The 20957-nt window shown below is 45.8% G+C and overlaps 2 protein-coding genes across 3 annotated transcripts; both read left to right on the top strand.

Annotated features, from left to right (window-relative positions):
• The first annotated feature begins 1249 nt into the window (after nt 1-1249).
• LOC128081334 (ovoinhibitor-like) lies at nt 1250-12671 on the top strand. The gene is made up of 9 exons (XM_052684448.1): nt 1250-1278; nt 8479-8621; nt 9115-9137; nt 9700-9824; nt 10071-10116; nt 11010-11137; nt 11237-11282; nt 11943-12058; nt 12542-12671. The coding sequence occupies exons 1-9, from the start codon at nt 1250-1252 to the stop codon at nt 12585-12587; spliced, it is 702 nt and encodes a 233-aa protein (XP_052540408.1). The 3' UTR covers nt 12588-12671.
• Nucleotides 12672-13182: 511 nt separating this feature from the next.
• LOC128081497 (serine protease inhibitor Kazal-type 6-like) lies at nt 13183-20649 on the top strand. 2 transcript variants are annotated; one of them, XM_052684790.1, is made up of 5 exons: nt 13183-13420; nt 18052-18077; nt 18615-18734; nt 18867-18979; nt 19825-20649. In XM_052684790.1, the coding sequence occupies exons 3-5, from the start codon at nt 18627-18629 to the stop codon at nt 19868-19870; spliced, it is 267 nt and encodes an 88-aa protein (XP_052540750.1). In that variant the 5' UTR covers nt 13183-13420; nt 18052-18077; nt 18615-18626; the 3' UTR covers nt 19871-20649. The 2 variants fall into 2 exon arrangements, with proteins under 2 accessions (XP_052540750.1, XP_052540751.1); XM_052684791.1 differs by lacking the exons at nt 13183-13420; nt 18615-18734 and adding an exon at nt 16043-16139.
• Nucleotides 20650-20957: the final 308 nt, after the last annotated feature.

Raw genomic sequence — 20957 nt, 5'->3', positions numbered from 1 at the left:
AAGTATCCCTCTGCTTTTGAGTGTGACCTCTGTCATTGACTCATTGTCCGTGAAATTTATTCTGCTTTTGTCCTTTGTTGGTGTATTGAACTGATGTTTTCTTGATCCACATGAGAGAAAATTTAATAAAAGTTACAAAAAATAATTCCTCCCTTAAACATTTCTTTTCCTTGATGGAATGAGGTCGTTCAAAAGAAGGATTCTTTGGTGGTAAAACAAAGGATTTATGCTGAGATGGGTAGATGGATGAAGGAGTGATTTCCAGTTTGGATTGAAATTTTCTGGGATCCAGGCTGTGGGCCTCACATCATTCTGTCATCATCAGGCTATCAGTCTGCTGCTGCAAATCTACCCCACAATGCTAATGGCTTTTAGGGAAAATAGCAATTGTTAGTTCTTTGCAAATGCCCATAAATCTTCTTCCATCGCTTGTCCAGTTCCAGGACTCTTTTCAGCCCCTGATCCCCCACTTGCTCTCTCTCCCAGCTCAGAGTTTTCCTGGATTTACGATGACTTGATGACACATTATTGATAGAAAAAGGGGAAATGGTTTCAAACTGGAAGAGAGGAGATTTAGACTGGACATAAGAAAGACATTTTTTACAATGCGAGTGGTGAGCCACTGACACAGGCTGCCAAGAGAGGTGGTGGTGCCCCATCCATGGAGACAGACAAGGTCAGGAGGAGCTCTGAGCACTAATGGAACTGTGTCCCTGTTCCTTGCAGGGGGTTGCACCAGAAGGCCTTGAAAGATCCCTTCCAAATCAAATGATTCAATGATTCTATCGGGATGAAGCACAACAATTAAGACTTTCCACTCTGGAAGACATTCAATTCAGTTTAACAACATTTTGCCAGGAACATTGAGAAAGCACTGCATATAGATAAGCACTGATAACATGCACATGGAGGAAATCCAGCAGCATTCTCTCTTCAGGTTTGTACAGTTGCTCTTTTGCCCACAGGAATTTTCCACGGTCCTTCAGCAGGCACCTGTCACACACTTCACTGGAAATAATGAAGCCAAGGGCATACTTCACATATTTAAACCTGTGATTGCTGTTGATAAAGAAGCATTCTTTGTGGCTCACCTCTGTAAGTGCCATCAAGGTTTACAACCCTGACACCAGAGCATGAACACCGGTTATTTCAGAGTAAGGGTGGGTAAAACAAACGTGAATGCACACAGCCACACACACACAGATCAAGTTGCCATCCAAGGGCAGAAGGGCCACATTCCATGAGCACGATGCACTTCTGCTCTTTGCCATTGCCCAGGTGAGGGGCTGTGCTCCTGCTCTGTGCTTCATCGAGTGCCGGCTGTAAAAACACAACAAACATCCTCAGACTGGAAAGAGCTGTGTTCTACAAGGACTTATTTACTCCTAGAGAGATGGTGTTGAAAAGACTTGACATCAAAGACTATCACTTATGGGGTAATATTTTAGCAACAGAACTGAGTGGGTAAGAACAACTGTGGGAACAGCTCCGCGCTCAGTGCTAGTTTATGCATAATGAAAGCAGTGACATGTACGTGGTACCACCCGGCGACTCTGACATCCACTATCGAACCTCCAAAACACTCCAGAATCACAAATTATTTTACTGAATGGAAGCGAATGTCTCTTGCAGTCATCCTGAACTGAGATGCAATTGGAGAGGCTGAACGGCTGCAGCAGCGTTAGGGGAGTTGCACCTCGCTGAGCCCTCCCGTTATTTTGGTGCTATTGTGAGCTGCAAGCAGGAGCTGCTGCCAGTCCGTGCCAGCTCTGCGGCCCTGCTTCCCCAGCAACTTGCTTATCTCTGAGTACCTGGCCTTGCTCATCCTGTGAATCACAGAAAATTGCTTTCTCTTCCTCTCTTTCATTTTGCACATTCTTCTCCACCCAGGCTGTAACCACATGAGAAAAAATGTAGTACAGAATCGCTGTTGTAAACCTCAGTGTGGCACGTTTTGCCTGAAATTCCTTTTGTCTGAGAGTCGTAGACCGAATTGAAAGTTGTTTATTCAGGACATGCACTCACGGATTTTAACACTAACGGAGGAGATGAATTGCATTTGTGTCACACTTCCTATTCCCTTCTTTTTTTCCAGATCCCACTGCACTGAAGGTAAGCGACAGACCTTTCAATTTTTTTCTCCATCATTTCTTTCCTCAAAGCAGTTTCCATATAAATCATTACTAATCGCATTGTGATTGAGCGTTTGAAAGCCCTGAGTCATCCCACGGTCTGAGCAATATTTGCTACAGATATTACCGAGTGAAATGGCCACTTTCATCTGATCGTTTTAAAAAAATAAAATAAAATAGACAGTGCAGCATTCAGTTGGTGTCCAAGTTATTGTCACGGTTACTGCAGCAGCACTGAAGATATTTACATGGGATTTACATCACTGGAGACTCAGAGGGCACTGCAGGAATGTTCTGCACTATTCCTGCCCTGTCCTTAAGCTCTTCTTTGATAGCTGCTGATGGTTGGTACGGGGGAAAGCCCAGGGCTGGGGGGGAGGTCTCCTGGCATTGCCCTGCTGATAGATCTGCTGCTGAGGGTATTTTTGTGAGCACAAGGCTGCATCGATCTACAGGGCGACTGCAGTGCCTGCGCCGTACCCCGCAATTTCTGCTCTCAGGAGTACATCCCACACTGCGGGTCTATGGCGTAACATATGCCAGCAAATGTTTATTCTGCAATGCTTTTCTGGGTGTATGAAAATAAATCTCTTTGCTAACTAAGTGGTGAACTTCAACTGTCTTATCAAATTCGGGTACTGGTTGGAGATGGAAGGTTGTTTTGTTTTCCTACTAGCAAGGGCAATATTTTTTTTTAAAGCGTGAGGGTTTACCAGGGATTCCTTTCTTTCAGGTATAAAGAAACAACGTTTTGCAGAGATCTTAATCTCCACATTGGCCAATTTGCTGAAGAGCTCGCTTCCAGCAAATACAGTCTATTTCCTACAGACTATTTGTTCTTCTTTTAAATTAAGTCTTTATCATGTCTTTGAATGTTAGTAATAAGAGGAAATAGCTAGAACAGCTTTCCAAATGTTCTGTTTTGGTTAAGTTCCTCTGTGATGTATCCTTAAGCAGAGGGATGGATGCACAGCAGAAGTGCAGAGATTCTGCCTCTGAGGTCCTGAGTTCTTTCTCTGCAGAACTCACTGGGCTCTCACTTTGCTGTGCCCTGCACAGTGCTCACATCACAGCCCACCAGGCTCCAGCTCGGACAGAAGGACTCTCCCTGGCTGTGTCCCCTATAGTGGATGCTGCACAAAGCCTCATTCCAAACTTTGAGAGCTCCTGATAAAGCCTGAAATTATGCTTAATAAAAAAATCTTTCAGCATTTATGTCTTGCTTTCATACTACGTATCATGCTGCTGTTTTTTTATTTTATTTTATTTTAAAGATGCTGTGTGATTGCTTCACTGCAACAGTCCTGGGATGTGGTTATTAATGGGTAAATTACCAGGAGAAATAATGGATTGTCTGATTTATGAAGAAATGAACCCCTCCAAAAGGCCATGAGCTTCTGCTTTCTTCCAGATTTTCAAAAGAAAACCTCTGCTGGGGATGAGACCCAGCGCAATGTTCAGGCCACCCTGTACAGACACTGTCTGTCCCCTTAGGAGCTGAAAATAAAGTGGTGGTGGGTACCCATAGGTGTGGGAAGCCTTTCTGCAGCCACCTGTTTTGCCTCCCGAAGCAGAGGATGGGATATTTTCCCATCTGTGCAGCACCAACAGAGGGGTGGCAGCAGGGCGAGGAAAGTGATTGCCCCCCTCTGCTCTGCTCTCATTGGAAGCCACGTGCAGTATTGCATCCAGGCCTGGGGCCCCAGCATGAGAAAGATGTGGAACTGTTGGAGCGGGTCCACAGGAGGCCATGAAGATGATAAGAGGGCTGGAGCACCTCTCTTATGAAGAAAGGTTGAGGGAACTGGGTATGTTCAACATCAAGAAGGGAAGGCTGAGAGGAGACTTCATTGCAGTCTTCCAGTACTTGAAAGGAGCTTGCAACCAGGAAGGTGAGCAAATTTTTACATGGTCTGATAGAGATAGAATAAGGGAGAGAGGCTTTAAACTAAAAGAGGAAAGATTTAGGTGAGATTCTTTACTCAGAGGTTGGTGTAACGCTGGCACTGCTGCCCAGAGCTGCGGGTGCCCCATCCCTGGACATGAGCTGAAGGCCAGGTTGGATGGGGATCTGTGCAGACTGATCTGGTGGGGGGCAGCCAGCCCACAGTAGGGGTTAGGGTAGATGGGCTTTTAGGCCCTTTCCAACCCAAACCATTTGATGATTCTGTGATTCTCAGATATGCCCGCCTGCATCTGAGCTCACGGTGCTCGCGGGGGTGGGATACGGTACACTACGTGATGCTCAGAGGACCGCACACAGGAGCTGCCACAGCCGTTTATCACCTCACCCACCACTTAGCTGCTGCTTGTAGTTAATTACGTCAGCTGTCGCTTGTAGAGAATCCTTTGAGATCCTTGGGCCCCTGGAAATCTTGGCTGATGAAAGGAAGGGCTCAGAGTCATAGCGTTAATTTATTATTCATTAACACCAAAGTGCCGGCAGTGTGGCGTGCTGTACGGGCAGCGGGCTCACAGTCAAATAGTTAATGATCTTAAGTGACAATGTGTCACTTTGCAGAGAGCAGAGAGCAGCTCTCCTAAGGGAGACAGCTTCTGTCCAATTCTGCAACCATTCAGAGCCAAGCCCCTCTTTGGGATGAAAGTGAAGATGAGGAGGGCGATGAGGATGAGGAGGGCCTCAAGGAACCTTCCTGTCTTGGAGACAAGTGATGATCCCAGTTGCTCTCAGGGTCCCAGCAGTCTTCAAAGTGCATCTTGCAGGGGCCGTGTCCTCTGAACAGCAAAATCCAGGTCATAGAGGGGAAAATGTGAGCCGAGATGGGACAAATCTCCATCTTGCCATGGAGCTGCACTGCTGAGGAGGTGGTGGAAAGCAGCAGGGGACTCCAAAATTCCCCCCACCTCTGCACCAGGCCCAGCTCTGCAGGATGATGAGGAGGGCAAAGTTCTGTCACAAGCATCGCTGACAATCATTATTTTGTTATTGCTGCTCAATAAAATCCTGACACAATATAACACAATATCCTCTCATCATTACTAATCTAACTCTCCCTCCAGGAAATTCCAGGCAGAAAACAGTGTCTGCCGGCCGAGGTGCTTTATGGCACGGTTCCTTAGTGGTACCTCAGCACCTTGTGTCATTATCTGGTGACAGTGAATTTAGGAAATGCCATTCAATTACCCTGCAAACTGATTAACACATTGATGCAGTTATTTTGTTCTGCTCTATTTTATATCAGTTCTTCTGTTTTATGTATTTCTCTACTTGCCGGCCAGAACACACCTCAGGCCAGTCTAGACTTTGCTGTTGATGCAGCTTTTCCCTAGGGCTTCATCAGCACAAATGGTTTGTCAGTGTGGGGAAAAATAAAATTACGCTTTAAAATAAAACTGCCTGGAGATGCTGTTTTGGGGTCTGGCTGTGTCACAGTTATTGCAGTGATGGAGCTGAGGGATTGGGATGTGCTGGGCCAGATCCTGAGCTCGTTGCTATAAGCCAAATAATTCCAGACACCCTTCTTCCCTGAGATATCATCTGTGCTTAAGCAGCAGGAGATTTGCAGGCAGCGATCAGATAGCTGAGCTGCATGGAGAAATATCACAAGAGCACGGCTTAGAGCAGGGGCTTTACTCGCTCTAAATTGAATTCCCATCCTCATAGGAGATCCAGTCCTGCCCCCGTGTGCATCACTCCAGTAACAGCAATGTGTTTTGCTCCATCCTGCAGTGGGTCCAGAAGCAGGGGAAGGAAATGCGTTGTGCGTTCGTCCCTGCAGCAGCACAGCACATAAAACAGGGAAAATTAATGAAAATCTTTTTTAGGTCATGACAGATTATGGATTTCTTTGAGATAGAGAATCTCAAAAGCAGAGGAGAAGATTCTCAGAAAATAACACTGATGATGGCAAGGTGCTGAGTTGGGAACTGGGGAGAATTTCCAGGGTTACGGGAAATTTACTGAAGCACAAGGGAATGCATCGTGTGACTGCCAGTGTTTTCCCTCTCATGTGGCTATAATCTTCTTGAATACAATTACCATTTTGGAACTTAAAATAGCTGAAAGAGTTTTATTTGATCTTTTCTGCAGATCTCACATCTTTAGAAAAAAAGGCTAGAAATAATCCTCAAGCACACTTTACTGACCCACCATCATGACACTCCAGCAACACACAGGGATTTGGGCAGGTGTGTTCGTCTTCCTCTTCCCATTTGCAACATGTGTATGGCATTTCCTGAAGCTCACTCCTCCAAATGCATTGAGACAGTTGTTTTTCATTCTTCCTAATGCCTGCGTCAACCCATCTGCTGATCAGCAATTATTTCTATCCCATTCCCTTCTGTTTCTTATTAATCAAGCTCTTTATGCAATCCCACGTAACACTTCACCCAGCTGCCCTGCCCTAACCGCTACCAATTATCTCATCCTGGTTTATAGGCCCTGTAGTAAGACTCTGTCCTTGCTCCTCTACCTCTCTCTGATGGAGCTTTTGGTGCAGGGCTGGCTGGCTAGCTAGCTAGCTAGCTGTATTCTTAGGCATTCAAAGTATTAAAGGTCTCCCAGAAGGAGCTTATTAATCAAGGACGGGTGCTGGCCACACAGGAGGATGACACCATTCTCCACCATATCCTAAAGCTCTCCAAGAAGGAGATGGAGCTCAGCCTGGGAGAACAGAAAAAAGCAGCACAGGTTTCAGGATCCAGGGCTGTCAGACCTGGATGGGGGATCATAGGTTGAAGAAGGGATAGGTTGTGCTCCTGTGGCCTCTCTGCAGAAGCAGCAATGCTATCTCCCTAGCAAAGCTGTGCATGCCTCATCCCTGGGGTGCTCAGGATCATGTGGGATGGAGCCCTGGGCAGCCTGAGCTGGTGGGAGTAGCCAGCCTACAGCAGGGGTTGGAACGGGCTGGGTTTTAAGCTCCCCTCCAACCTAAGCCTTTCCTTGATCTCTGTTGATGGCTGGTGCAAAGTTTGAGGAAGCCTCCTTTTCAGCTCAGGCGTTCTTGTCCCTGGGGAAAAACCAATATTAAAGCTTCAGTGATTACTGCTTGCCTTCCAAATATGCTTCTGATCAGTTCAAGAAATCTGACATTCACGTCGCTCAGCATGCTAAGAATACAACAGAAACAGCTTTGAAAGGAAACCTTCAACTCTTGATATTTGTGAATGAGCTCCAAAGAACATTACTCATTTATTTTTCAGGAAAATGATTTCATTGACATGAACAGGCCAAAGCCTACAAGCTCTATTTTGTGACTGCAGCTCCTTAAGCTTTCAGCTGCATTTTTATGATTTATGCGCCCATGCTAAGGCTTGAACACCTCCCAGGATAATGAGAAAAACGGTTCTGGTTCCCCATTTAAAATGTAGGATGCCTTTAAGGCCACATGTGTGGATCAAGTTCCTTCTAAAGCATAAATGTGTTCCATTCCTCACTTCTCTTTCATTACAACCTTCAATCAAAAATGTGTTTTATGAGATATTTGTTTTGCCATGTATCTGTGACAGTGTTGAACTACTTAGTGAAACCTCTGTTCTTCACTTAGCTGAAAGGTATGTTTTAGGGAACGTGACGCTGTAAATTTATTGTGGTGTAATAGAAGGGGGGATGTGTGGACTCACCTTCTGTTTGTTGTGGCTGCAATAGTTTTATGCATTACCTGAGCATTAAGCAAGCTCTTTTCATCTGCACAGAACACCTCTTGTTTTCCAGTGAGATGAAAGAACGTTCAGCTTTAAGGTTTGCTATTCTCATTGTTTCTTAATCGGGTTCACATTGATTGCCAACAGATGAATAATTCCTCCTTCTACATGGACGTGCCTCTTAAACTTGTGAAGTCTTAGGTAATGCTTTTCTGTTGTGATGACTGTTTCAGTCCCCTCAGTGAGAAATCAAGTGCACCAGTGAAGTACAAAGGAGACTGTGGAGATATTCATTGTGCCCTCAGCATCTTCAAAAGACGCTGCTGCCTGCCAAGCCCCAGACTTCATTTCTGTAAAAGTGGAGGACGTTCAATTCTGCTGTGCCATAAAAGTCTTCTGGAGCCCAAACACGGTGTAGCGTGTGTAATGCAGCATGCACAAGCTCAAACGCTTTCAACAAATCAGCTTTTTTGCTTTGCCAACTTCCATATGTAATTTCACAACATCTAGTATTGAGACAGTGCTGTTGTTTGGGCAGCATAAATCACTCACTGTACAGCAGGGCGCCTTTCTTAACAAGCTGGGTGTAGTTCACATTTTTGTCTAATTCCTCTGCACATCTCTCTAATAAACAACCACTCTTTAGGGCTCAACTCAATAATCAATACATTTTTTTTAGTTTACAGAGCAAATAATTACTTTGGCTGATGACTTCATAAGGTTAGAAGATGGATGTATAAAGTCTGGAGTGCGAAGGCAGAGAAATATCTCTGCTGACCTCAAGAGCAACAGGTCTGCAAGTAACAGGCTGCACAGCCATCTCTGCCGTGAAGGCAATGAGAGCTGCTGCCCTCCTTGGATTAGTGCTTCTCAGCTCCTTTCCTAGTAAGTTGTTTTTGTTACATTCTGTGCTTGTATCTCTATTCCTACTGAACTAAATGTGGCTCCGGATGCCTTTAGAATCCTAAAAGGGAGCTCAGCCTGCTGGAGAAGTGGTGGTTTGGTAAAACATGAGCTCTCTTTTAATGATCTTTATCCTTGTGCAAATATTTATGTAACTCTAGCAGGATGCCTCCATCTGACATGAACTCATTATCCCCACTAAGTCTCATAGTGCTCAAGTGAGAAAATTTATACACTATTTCTTCCTTAGTGAGTCAAAGTTAATATTTTCACCAAAAATTGCTATTTTTTTAATCATAGGATATAACTTGCTTATTTGAACTGGATAAAATATTTAGGAAACAAGTAATTCTCAGTGATAAAAAAAAAATATATATATATATGTTATGACTCTGTAGGGAAATTGATAATTCCAGAGGAATTTTGATCAAGGATGCTGCAACATTTTGCATTTTATAATCTCTGTTTTTTCCAGATCTGGTTCCTGGTCAGCAATGGGTGAGTAGTATATCTTCTGCATCATTTAGTTGTGGTTTCTATGAATAGATGAATAATTCATACTCACACCGTATCCTAAGGAGTCTTGAGGGAGAAGAAAAGAAAATAAAATAACAAAGGAAGAAGAAAAAGGGCCCCCAGGAATTATATGACATTTTTCCCCCAGCAAGTAAGAAAACATCTTTGTCAGAGAAAGATAACGTGCCACATTGGTGATAAGAACTGGCAATTAATAATGCAGAGTGGGAGCCGGCGTGGCACAGCGTGCCAGCAGAAAATCTGCACAGCTTTTCACTAACTGCCTCCATATCTCCCCTGCCTGATTCCCTAAGGACCGATCATTTTTGTCAGTCGTGTGTGTCTGCTGTGCCAAAAGCCTCAGTAGCGAAACTGTGCTCGTGTATTCTGTAAGGAACACCGTGATTTGCTCCCACTTCTTCACCATGGAGGAATGACAGAGAATAAAATGTCCACCTGTAGCATGGCTATGCATGGAAAACATGATGGACACGAGCAGACCCTTCCTTCCTGTTCAGCACTGTCTCACTTGTGCTCTTCCCAGGCCTCCTGCAGTGAGTACCAGCTGTCAGGCAGCGGGAACCTTGCCTGTCCCAGGATCTACCAGCCTGTGTGTGGCACTGATAACATCACCTATCCCAACGAGTGCTCACTCTGTAGACGAATCCTGTGAGTATGGATCACCCGATTACCCATCATGATGGCTCAGGTGGCAGCCAAAAGTCTTTTGAATTGTGACTAATCACGGGTGGATTTCATTTCTCCTGTTTCTGCCTTCCCAACATGCAGGCTGTGTCTCTTCCTTGTCAAAACTCCTGAGTCTGATTAATTAGTGGGGCTGGGAGTGGACAGGCTTGATGACTGAGGTGACTCCATGGCACCACCAGGTTAACCCTTCCTCTCCTTCTCTCCTAGCTGGAGTCGGACGATTGACAAGAAGCACGACGGGAGGTGTGTGAAGGTACGGTCCCAGCTCAGCCACTATGTAAAGTGATGGCAGAATCCCTTCCCAGCACTAGTTATGTGTTCAAAATGTACAGCTCCAAACCCATCGGAAATGTAATAGAAAGGGAGAATTTCAGGTCTTCAAGATACATATATATGTGTGTTAATTTCATTTTGAACAATGCAAATCTGTTTCAGTGGTGAGTTTTGAGATGTCATCTTGTGTAGCACAGCTGACTTCAAAACAGAATCTTTTGATTTCAATAATGCTTCGGTGTTGTTGAAATAGTTCCCCTTAGACTTAAACTGAAGTTTGTTGAAATTAAGAAATTCCCCAAGGAAGTCTAGATTTTGACTAAATCATAATTTTGTCACAGAAAAAAACGGAATCCATCAGAATATCTACCCTGAGGTTTGTTTATCAATACATGGAGCTACCACAATGTGGAGAAGTGTCTCTATTTTTAGATTAGAGAGATAATGTAAAGAAACACTCCGGCTGTGCAATTTAACATAATGCTACAATTTTCACTTCAGTACACTCAGAGTAATGGCAGGAACACTGAGGTGAGCGTCAGCTCCATTTTCAAGTGGAGCAGACATTTCACAGCAGCAGTTGCTGCCATGTAGGGCATGGTAGGCACAGATCCTGTGTGGTGGCATTTGGGGTGGAAAGCCCCAAGATGACACCAACAAAACCCATTTTGTGAACCCTTCCCCTCCAGGATCCTGCTGGACTGATGTCCTCAAAGGTAGAATTTCACTTGTCTGTCTCCCTTGCCCGCACTGTGTTGGGCTGGCAGCTCACATTTCCATACAGCCCCACTCACCATGAGTCTGGGGATGGGAGATACCTCTCACACCACGCAACATTACACAGATTAAAGTGTTGTTCTGTGGCTGTTTCAGGTTGATTGCACTGGCTACATGAGAGCAACTGGTGGTCTGGGGACAGCCTGCAGCCAGCAATACAACCCGCTCTATGCCACCAATGGGGTCACCTACAGCAACAAGTGCACCTTCTGCTCAGCAGTGGCGTGAGTGCTGGGATCTGGGCTTTGGTGTCTGGGGAGTACTGAGGCTTCTGGAGTGGCTGTGCTGTGCTGGTTAGTTCTCAACTTGCTTTCTTCCCCAAGGAATGGAGAGGACATAGATCTGCTCACTGCTGGAAAACACCCTGAGGTAAAGCTTGAAAGTCTGCACTATGAACTGTTGTTAAAGTACATTATACAACACAAATTCAGTGAGTCAGAACTATGTAATAGCAATGTCTGCACTGTGCTGGTGTATTTGTCCTGGAAGAAGGATTTGATGAAAATAGCTCAAGTATGCCAGGGTCAGGGGACACTGAACAAAACCCCTGGCTCCAGCATCAGCCTCACCTGGACAGCTCCTGATAGGGGTTGACGTTGACAGCATAGATCAGATGGTGTCTGTGCTAGAGGTGCTTGCTTCTCCTGGTGAGTGTGGCGCTCATACAGCATCAGCTGTCATTACTGGGTGGGAAGACTTCATACTGTGCCGTTTGAGACACACTGCTTCTTGGCAGCCGCTCTGCTGGCTGCTGAACCAGAGCAGAGCAGGCAGTGGGCAGCCAGCTGGGGAGCACTGCTTTGGCTATGTCACTGCTTCTGAGAGTAGATTTAAGTAATCTTTCCCTCTGACTTCTCACTTTGTGCTCTGCTGGGCAAGCGCATTAGGATTTGAGGAGTTGATAGAACAACAGGGGCCTGCACTGAAAAAATGTTTTTTTGCTTTGCCATGACATAAACGTAAAGCACTCATGTAGCAAAACACAGCAAACAAAGGCTTCTCAATATGTTCTTGCTCCATTACCTACAGATTGACTGCAGTGAATTCAAGAGCACCAATCTCTATTGCACTGAAGAGTACATGCCCCTTTGCGGCTCTGACGGCATAACATATGGGAACAAATGCCACTTCTGCATTGCAGTTTTGTAAGTACAGTGCTCCCCATGCAGCCATGAAACCACTGCTGTGCTGCAGTACAAAGGCAGAAGCTGCCAGGGAGCCCTTGTGCTCCCGTTATCCCCATGGTAAATCTGTCCTCGTCCCCAACCTGACCCCAGCACTCCCTCTGCTGTGCCCTCCCCAAACACTGCAGATCTTAAACATAGGTGAGCCTTATCCTCCCCTCATCACTAAATTCAGATTCTCATTTGCAGGCTCATAGCACTCCTTGGGACAGTAATTTGAATGCTAACTATAGGAAATATCCAAAATTACAGGGTTTGTCCCAGATCTCTTTAACATGACAGAACGTGTAACCTGGGGAATCAGGAGAGAGGTGAAGGTGTAACTGGAACTGCACGGGGCATTGCCTTGTCCATGTAAAGTCAGCAGTGGACTTTCATAGCCCTGATCAGGGCTATAAAACCACCTTCCATGTCACTGATTTTGGCTTCCTCCTTTGTCTGCAGGAGGAGTCATGGATCTCTGTCTCTCCAGCATCATGGAGAATGCTGAGTGCTGGAGCACAACCTTTATCCTCATTCATCTTTCACTTCCAAAGCCTGCAATTCCAACATGTTCTTCCCTGCTCCCTGTTGTACGCTGCTTTCTGAATTGACCCATCAGTAAATCAAAGCCAGCAACTCTCACTGCTGTGAACTGGTGTGGTTTTTTTATTTATTGTTTTTATTATTTTTTCCAGGGCAGAGGTAAAAGTCTTTAGGCTTTTAGGCACTTATCTGTCAGGCAGGAGAAGTTTTGAAATAAACCACAATAAAGACCAAAGTGCAACGCCCATCACACAAAAGCCTAAGCCCTCACAAAAGTGCGTCACCCCGTTCCAAACCATCAGAAGAGGAAACGTTGCTGTAAAATACTGCTGCTCTCCCCAGTTCTGTGTCTTACAGCACATAAATGGATTTGTTGTAAGGGTCAGGATGGGGCTTTGTAGAAGCACGGAGCCTTGGAGGAAGCAGTCCTTTTGGGAGCCTTGGCATGGAGGAAACATGGCTTTGATACACCTGGGCAATGGGCAAGTCTGGCAGCATGTTCTAAGGAGGCTTATGGCAAAGGGAGGAGGCTATATCTCATAAGGAAGAAAATTAGGAACTGTTGCTTCCTTGAAGGGAGTGTCCCTTGAGAGTGTGGTGATCAGCAGAAAATTGCATCCAGCTGGGCAAGGCTGTAATGAGCCTAATAAGGACCAGAGGAGAAACTACACTGGGCTCATGTTTCTTGGAAAAGAGATCTGAAAAGCTGCACTAAGAGTGTTTGAGGCAGAGGAAAGAGAAAGGACTCTTCAGGAAAAGGTTTGGGATTCTTCAGGCCTAGGAAAGAAAGGACGGAAGGTGAGCTTGGAAGATCCAAGGTAGTTTCTATCTGCAATGAAAGGTGAGGTATGGGTGATGCATGTGAGCACGCACAGTGATGCGCTATCTCTTCGGGTGAGTCAAGGAATGAGTATGCAAACAACAGGCGAAAAGTCCCAAGTGCCTCCACTCATGTCACCTTCTCCTTCTTTTCTCCACCTCCCATTCTCTCATTACGTAGGAAGACGTTCAGCTGTTCAGGCTGATAATGAGGACAAAATCTGTGACTTCCAAGTTTTTCTCTGGCTTTATTGCCTGAAATAAACTGTGTCTTGACCTAGAAATCTTATGGGTGCTTCCCACCAGAAGATGAAAAGCTGTCCTTTAATAGTGTGTCAGGGCAGTGCTCCATCCTAGGAAGGAGGATGGAACTTTGAAATGTTAATTCTATTAGTACAGGCAGTGCAAACCACAGTGTGCTCTATGCCTGCTGGTGAGAAAAGGTAAGCTGGAGAGCCGTGAGTGTTCTCCCTGCTAATCTGCCTAGAAAGGAAAAAAATAGCCAAGAAATAGTGTAAGCCACTACTGAAAGTGAGCAGAGGCCTTTAATGAAGGACACAGCTCAGCTGTAATGTCTCGTTGGCCAGGAGGTTTGTTGAATTATCACAGAGTTTTGGTTAGAGCAGGAGGGTGCCTTCAACAATAAGATCCCATGGTAGGCCTCTTCCACAGTGTGCCGGAGCAAGCCTGGTACGCTTTGGAAAAGTTCAAAGAAGGGCTGATGTCTTACAGGGAAAGGGAGGGCAAAAGGCAAGCGCAGAGCATGTGGTTGTACAGACAAAAACTCTTCAGAAAATGGAAAAGGTTTTATCAAGTAAGCCCAGAGGTTGGCCCAGTGCAGGTAAATACTTGGCTGGGTAAGAGTGAGGCTCTGCCCAGCCATTCCTCTGTAAGGCAAATCCCAGGTGCCTTTGTCTTGTCCGGTCCCGTTCCATTCCCATTTTTCTGAGAAATCAGAGAGGCTGAACTTCGCAACCTACAGCAGCAAGCAGCCCGCTTCATAGGTTATAAGAAGTGCAAAGAGGAGTGATAAAGATAATCACCACTTTGCTAATTTAGTCTCTTCCTCCCAGCCCGCAAAGGACTGGTCCCTGTGGTACGTTTTCTAAGGCTTTTCCCAGTCAGCTATGCTGTAGCAAATGAAACGTTTGGATAGCTGTAGAGCTGAGGTATTAGTGCTGGGGCAGCGAGCAGAGTCTGGAGCTAGAAAAGGCAAACAGAATTCTGCGAGTGGCAGAACTAAGCATGATTTTGAATGGCACTGCGGCTGACGGGCTTGTAAATTATATGAGAAGCTGTGTTGTGAGCTCACCCTAATAGACATCTGAGAACTCACCTGTCAGTCGCGGTTCCTCTGTTATGTGGGTTTTATGGTGTCTAGTGAGCTGCAAACTCTAATGCTTTCCCAGGTGTAGGGCGGTCATGGCACTGCTCTCCTACAGAAACTCTCACTTGCTAGTTGAGGATGTTTGGGAAATCCTTGTTTGCTAGAAAAATATACTGAAGTGCATTTTTTGTTTGTTTGTTTTCCATTCTTGTGTGAAATTTTGTTGGAATAGAAGAATCGTAGAGGTTAAAAGAGAAACTCTGAAAATTATCGAGTTCAACCCCTTGCTAAAGCAGGCTTCATACAGTAGGTTGCAGCTACAAAATTTGCTGGGGAAGTGAATATGAAGATCTGTCTATAAAGAGTGTTCCCATAACACTTGTTTCTTAACAAAATTTCTTGCTGAAATTTTAAAGGCTGTGCCTATCTGAAGAGATATTTAGCAAGTGGTGCAACTAAATGCTACTCTTGGTGAAGAGATGGCTGGAGATGGGCTGATGGTTGGCTGATCTTAGTGGTCTTTTCCAACTTCAACGATCCTGTGATTCTATACTCTTTACACAGAATCAGCTGGAAATAGAGTGAGTCTCCTGATTCCCCACCAAATTCCTGTAATTGCTGCTTGCTGTGGAAATAGAGCCCTAGCATATGTTTGTGAATGTAAAACTGGAAAACGTTGACAGCTATAGTTTAAATAGTTCAGGGAGGAGAGGTGGCTGTCCTATGTGGGACTGCACACGGCTATGAGAACCCCGGTGTGCTTCTCCACCCCAACCCAACAAATTTAGAACCATCCTCAAAAATAGCCAGAGAACAACGCATAATTGGTTTCACAGACAACACATTCTCATGCTGTGATTTATTTCGTAATGTCTGGTGAGTGTCATCACGCCGTGCTCAAAGCCTTGGAGCTGGCATTCAGCGAGGACCCAGAGAATGAAAATTACCAGCTTCCCCGATGAATCACCACTTTGAAAATTCACCCTTGTGAGAATCCTGTGACTATTCAGAAAAAAAAAAAAAAAAAAACCAACACAAAGATATTACAGGCCCAAGTTTATCACTCATGTAATTAGCCCTTTCTAAGTTTGATGTGGACAGGGCAGCATTCCTAAAGCACCATAAACACGGCCAGGACCAATAATGGCTCTAGAGACGAAGTGGAGAAGTTCTCACAATTAAGGTGAGGAATGAGGGCAGCAGTGGATAGGTACATAAATACACAGAGGCAGGGCTACGAGCACGCTGTGGGCTTGTGGCTGTGACAACACCTCCCAAACTGGTCGATTGCCGGGGACTAAAAGAGCAGCATGAAGGCAACAGGCGCCTCGGTGCTCCTCAGCCTGCTGCTGCTGCTGTCGTTCTTCTCGGGTAAGTTATATTTCTGTAGCCTAGAAAGAAACTTTATGACAAGAGCAACTTCGGGGAGCCTTGATCACTGGATGATGGGCTTGAAGAGAAAGCTGAGCAAGTAGAAAATATCTGTGGGACTTGCTTGCTCGCGTCACGTATTTCCATTCCTCGTGTGCCTCCGCAGTGAATAACACTGTGGAGGTGTCACTGGGAGACAGAATGAGCAAATTGTAAGCAGCTCGTTCAGCAAATGCACCGAAGCAGAGTGTAATCATGAGTTTTGGTGGAAATGTTTGCTGCAGAGTTTTGCTGAACCAGTTAGAGAAGAAACTCATACCTCAGGGTCATCAGCTCCTGTTTTGATTCTAAGCATTTGGTAGTTGGTGTTTTCCTCAGAGATGTGGCAGCATAATTAGATGAAAGTTTCAGCTTCCAAATACATTGCAGGGGAAAGCTTGAAAATTAAATTCAAATGTCCTCAAGGAACCAGAACAAAGAGGGCAAATTGAAAGGATCCAGCGTTTATTTATCTTGAGGTTTACACGTCTCTCTGTTGGTCTGGGAAGGCTGGCTGATGGTCTGGGGATGTGTAGGGCACACGGGCTGTTTGTGTCCAGCTGATCTGAACGTGGAAGCGTTGTGGTGGCCATTATTGAAGACTGCAGACCAAGAATTATTTATACTTGTTTTTCTGTGAATAATTTGAATAAAGAATTCACTTGAGAAAATTGCAGGCTGTGCATGGAGAAAAGAGGTGAATTACTTTGTACACATCATTAATTATGAAATATTCATCTGTCTTTAATTGAGTCTTAATTGGGACTGGGTTCCATCACAGTGCTAAAGCTTCTTTCCAACACCAGGCAGAATAGCAGCAAACTCTGTGATCTCAAATAAAATTAACAGATGCCAAGAGACGTTCTCACAAAGTCTTGTGCAGATGCATGCAATATTTATAAAAATTATCTAATGAGCTATTTTGTAAATAATATGCAGATAGCCCTAATGGCTGCTTCCCCCTTCAGCCTAGCTGAGGATGTGACAGATACACAAATGGCAAGGATCAAACACTGAAAGGCGTCACAGCAGGCAGAAGCTGAGTGGGGTCATGGATACTGGTCCTGCTGAGTGTGATGCTACAGTGCTCCCAACTTGCACCCTAACCACGAGGGGTGTCCCACTGCAATGTGCTCCAGCTCCTACAGAACTGTGTGCAGCCCACTCTCTGTCAGACACCATAGGATCCATCCCATGGCTGTGACCTGGCCCCACGCAAAGATTGCAGGCTGGAAAAATCAAAGAGGATGGACTGCCTGTCTCCAAGCCCAGAGCCTGTGTCTGCAGCAGGTATTTTTGCTCTGTCACTGTCTGGCACTGCCTGTTCTGCCCCAGATCACGCCAGGCTATCCCTTTGTATCTCATCCGGATCAGGCTGTTCCAGAAGCCTCAGGGCTGTGCTGTGCTGCAGATGGCTCTGATGCTGACTGCAGGGTCTCCTCCTCCATTTCCCCTGTGTGCTTTTGTTACCATTCTGGCCAGTTTTGTAATTCAGAGGTGCAAGAGCCTAAAAGCTATAAGACTCAGTGAAGCTTTAAAATCTCTGCTGAGAGAGGCTCAGCTCTGACATAGCTCCCTGCATCCCTGGTGGTGGCTGCCTGCCAGGGAGATGGGTTTATGTGTCTGCGGTGCAGTTAGCAGCTGAATGACTGATTACATGGTATTTTAGTAACATTTTTCAAATAGCAAAATACTGAAAAGCAATTCCGATAATGTATTTCCTACCCCTCCTCCACCTCACAGAATGGCAGAGGAGGGAAAACCTGGTGTGTTTTGTGCTGCAGTTTGTAAAGGGGTTTGTGACTTGGGTTCAGTTCTCTCAGAAAATAATGCTAATGTGTATAAAACCTTCGTTTGTTTGTTTCAATTCTAGGTGTAGCAGCTCAAGACATTGAGGAGGTTAGTGCAGCTCTTTCTGTTTTCTGAATCTGCATTTTCTCCTGGCTCTAGAAGACTGCTTTTCTCACAGATCTCGGTGCATGCTGAACTGCTTTGGGTTTTGCTGGGAGAAGTGGGTCCTGCCAAGGTGCCTCAGTGCTTGGGAGTGCTCACACAGCACAGAGGTGTTAGCTATGGCCACAGTAGCAAACAAGTCAGGGGATGATTTAGCTGGTTTAGTACATGCTCCCCACGGTTTGATCCAGCGCAGGGCTGGCTTGCAGTAATGCTTTTGTCTGTTCGCTCCTCCATGTAACGAATGTGAAATCAGAAGTGATATACTCCTTTAAACTAAATCAGTAACTGGGGCTGGTCCAAATGCCTGCTCACTTCATAGAATCATTAAGGTTGGAAAGACCACTAAGGTCATCGAGTCCAACCAACTCATGCCCAGACTCCTGTGTATGGCAGCCGCAGGCCATGCAGTGGTGTGAGCTGTGTGGTGCCGGGCGCTGATGGGGGGCTGCATCAGTGCTGATGCTCTCCCTGTGTGCACAGGTGAACCAACTCATGTCCTTGGGACACCAGGGCTGCCCCCAGATGGTGACGGCTTCCCTCCTCAGCCACAGGGCAGGATTTCCCCTGTTTCGGCCAGTTGTGACAGGACTTCTTTTTTCAGTAAGCAGGCTATGCCTCACTGCTGCTTTGGGCCTCTGGGCTGGAAGAAGATCACACTAGCGATCTTGTTTCCTGCTTGGAAAACAAAACCCAGTGGTTTATTGTGGTTGTTATTTTTGATTTCTTTTGCAGATCTGCAAAGAGTTCTTAAACAGGAGTGTGTTCTGCACAAGGGAGTCCAACCCTCACTGCGGCACGGATGACGTGACGTACGGCAACAAGTGTGCCTTCTGCAAGGCTGTGCTGTAAGTGGGGGTGGTGGGATACGGACCCACACAGGGATGGTCCACTTCCAGCCCCACACTGCTGCCCCCCTCACACAGAGCAATCCCTGGCCATAGAATCATAGAGCTAGAGAATGGCTAAGGTCAGAAAAGACCACTAAGTTCATCTAGTTCAAATGTCAGCTCCTCACCAGCACACTTGGGTATATTTCAGCTTAATATTGATTCATTTCTAGGCTTTCTATGATGCTCATAGCCTTAGAGAGATGGCGCAGGGCCTGGGAGGCCATTGAACCTGCCTAGACCTTCTGCATGGGCTAAATTGATGCTCATTTTCCTCTGTATGCCATAGGCTGAAGCTCTCCCTGTCCACACCTCTGGATTCTGAAATGTCTGGAGGAATGTAGGATTATGCGTGCCAAATTATTGGAGGAAAGTCATAGACTCATAGAATCATAGATTTGTTTGAGTCGAAAGGGACCTTTAAAGGTCAACTGGTCCAACACCCCTACAATGAACAGAGCAAGTGCTGAAATGAAAGTCTGAATGGACTTAGTGGAAAAGTACACAGAATCTCAGAGGAAGGACTGGAGTTTCTCCTCTCCTGTCTCCTCTAAAGGAGCTGTAATTGGAGCCAACACCTCTGGACTGAAGACCTGCAAAAATTGATTTATCCTTATCAGTCTGCACTCTGAAGGCTGCCTTATCCAAAGGGAAATTAGAGAAGAGGGAAAGATGGCTTGATGCTCCCTGTGAGGCACCAGAGTCGGGCAAATGATCTTGTTCAGAGGGACAAGCTCCCTGTCCCAGCTGTGTCTGTGCTGGATGCTATACACTGCTTTGTTTCCATGCTGCTCCTTTTACAGGAGGAGCGGAGGGAAGATTCGATTGAAGCACATGGGGAAGTGCTGAGCCTGAGCACCAAGCACCGATCCTCGTCCGTCACAGACGCAGGAGCCTGGGCACAGCAGCTGCTGTCCTTGTCGCTGCCATTCTGCTCAATAAAATAAAACTCAGCACACCTTTTTGGCTGCATTCCTTTTTCCGTAACACCCAGATAAGCTTTTCATGCAGCTGTGCTAGCAACTGAAAAGTTTACTGCATTGTGCTGTTATATCATCATTTTAGTCATAGAATCATAGAATTCCTATCAGGAAGCACCATGCTGCCTGAGCAGGAGCAATGATTCCCACAGCTCTGCCCTCCCTGCCACTGCCACAGCTCTTCCATGCTATGCCATGCCATTCCATCCCATCCTACAGACAAATGGCTGCCTTGCTTGACGGTCCCATGGGTGGGTGACAGCATGCAACTTTGCCTCTCAGTGGCCACCCCAGATGTGTCCCATTCACTGAGGTGTGAGCATGAAGGTGGCAGAGAGCTACTAGTGGTGTGGCTGTGGATGCCTCATCTGCTTGGGAAGCCAGAAGCAGACAGGATGAGGCTGAGGAGAGTTGCTGCATTTAAGCCTGCACCAGGAAGGTGGCAGGGGAGGCTGGCTTTAGGCAGAAACACAAGGACTTCACTTTCCTTGTTTGTCCTAAAAGAGCACTTTGCCTCAAAGACTGTAAACTCACCAGCATTAGTTTGCAGCTGCACACAAACTTGATTTCTTTCTTTAGTTTTCAAACTGCTGCTCTCTCTCTCCTCGATGCTGGCTGGAAAATCCTTCTTTGTGCCAACCAGAGAAAATTAAGTCTATAGTCTCTCCCCATTCGCTGTACAAAACATACACAGGGAAATGCTTGTGGCATCCCCTCGTTAAAGCGTTGGCAGCACATCAATAGGACTCTACTCACTTAATGTTAAACACTTAAGTTTCAAAGGGAGCTTTAGATTTTATCATGAGGTCAGCCAACTCATTTTGCAAACACCTTTACGCTGAGCATCTCAGCTCCTGGATGGTGTTTGGACAGAGCTAAGTGCTTGCCTGTGGTGCCACACTGCAGGCTTTGAAGTGAATTGGGACATTATATTTTGTAGCCAAGGAGAGTTGCAA

This window comes from Tympanuchus pallidicinctus, unplaced genomic scaffold (genome assembly GCF_026119805.1).
Source record: "Tympanuchus pallidicinctus isolate F22 unplaced genomic scaffold, pur_lepc_1.0 scaffold21, whole genome shotgun sequence".
Lineage (NCBI taxonomy): Eukaryota > Metazoa > Chordata > Aves > Galliformes > Phasianidae > Tympanuchus > Tympanuchus pallidicinctus.
The sequence above is the reverse complement of the archived record's forward strand: the minus strand, read 5'-3'. Positions and strand labels throughout refer to the sequence as shown.

What these genes read in the sequence shown, in the direction of transcription:
- LOC128081334 (XM_052684448.1), top strand. Translation starts at nt 1,250, where the DNA reads ATGCACTTCTGCTCTTTGCCATTGCCCAG. An exon ending in TGCTCTTTGCCATTGCCCAG is followed by an intron (nt 1,279 to 8,478) that starts GTGAGGGGCTGT and finishes GGATGTATAAAG; the next exon opens with TCTGGAGTGCGAAGGCAGAG. An exon ending in CTGCTGGAAAACACCCTGAG is followed by an intron (nt 11,283 to 11,942) that starts GTAAAGCTTGAA and finishes CATTACCTACAG; the next exon opens with ATTGACTGCAGTGAATTCAA.
- LOC128081497 (XM_052684790.1), top strand. Translation starts at nt 18,627, where the DNA reads ATGTCCTTGGGACACCAGGGCTGCCCCCAGATGGTGACGGCTTCCCTC. An exon ending in TGACAGGACTTCTTTTTTCA is followed by an intron (nt 18,735 to 18,866) that starts GTAAGCAGGCTA and finishes TTTCTTTTGCAG; the next exon opens with ATCTGCAAAGAGTTCTTAAA. An exon ending in GCCTTCTGCAAGGCTGTGCT is followed by an intron (nt 18,980 to 19,824) that starts GTAAGTGGGGGT and finishes CTCCTTTTACAG; the next exon opens with GAGGAGCGGAGGGAAGATTC.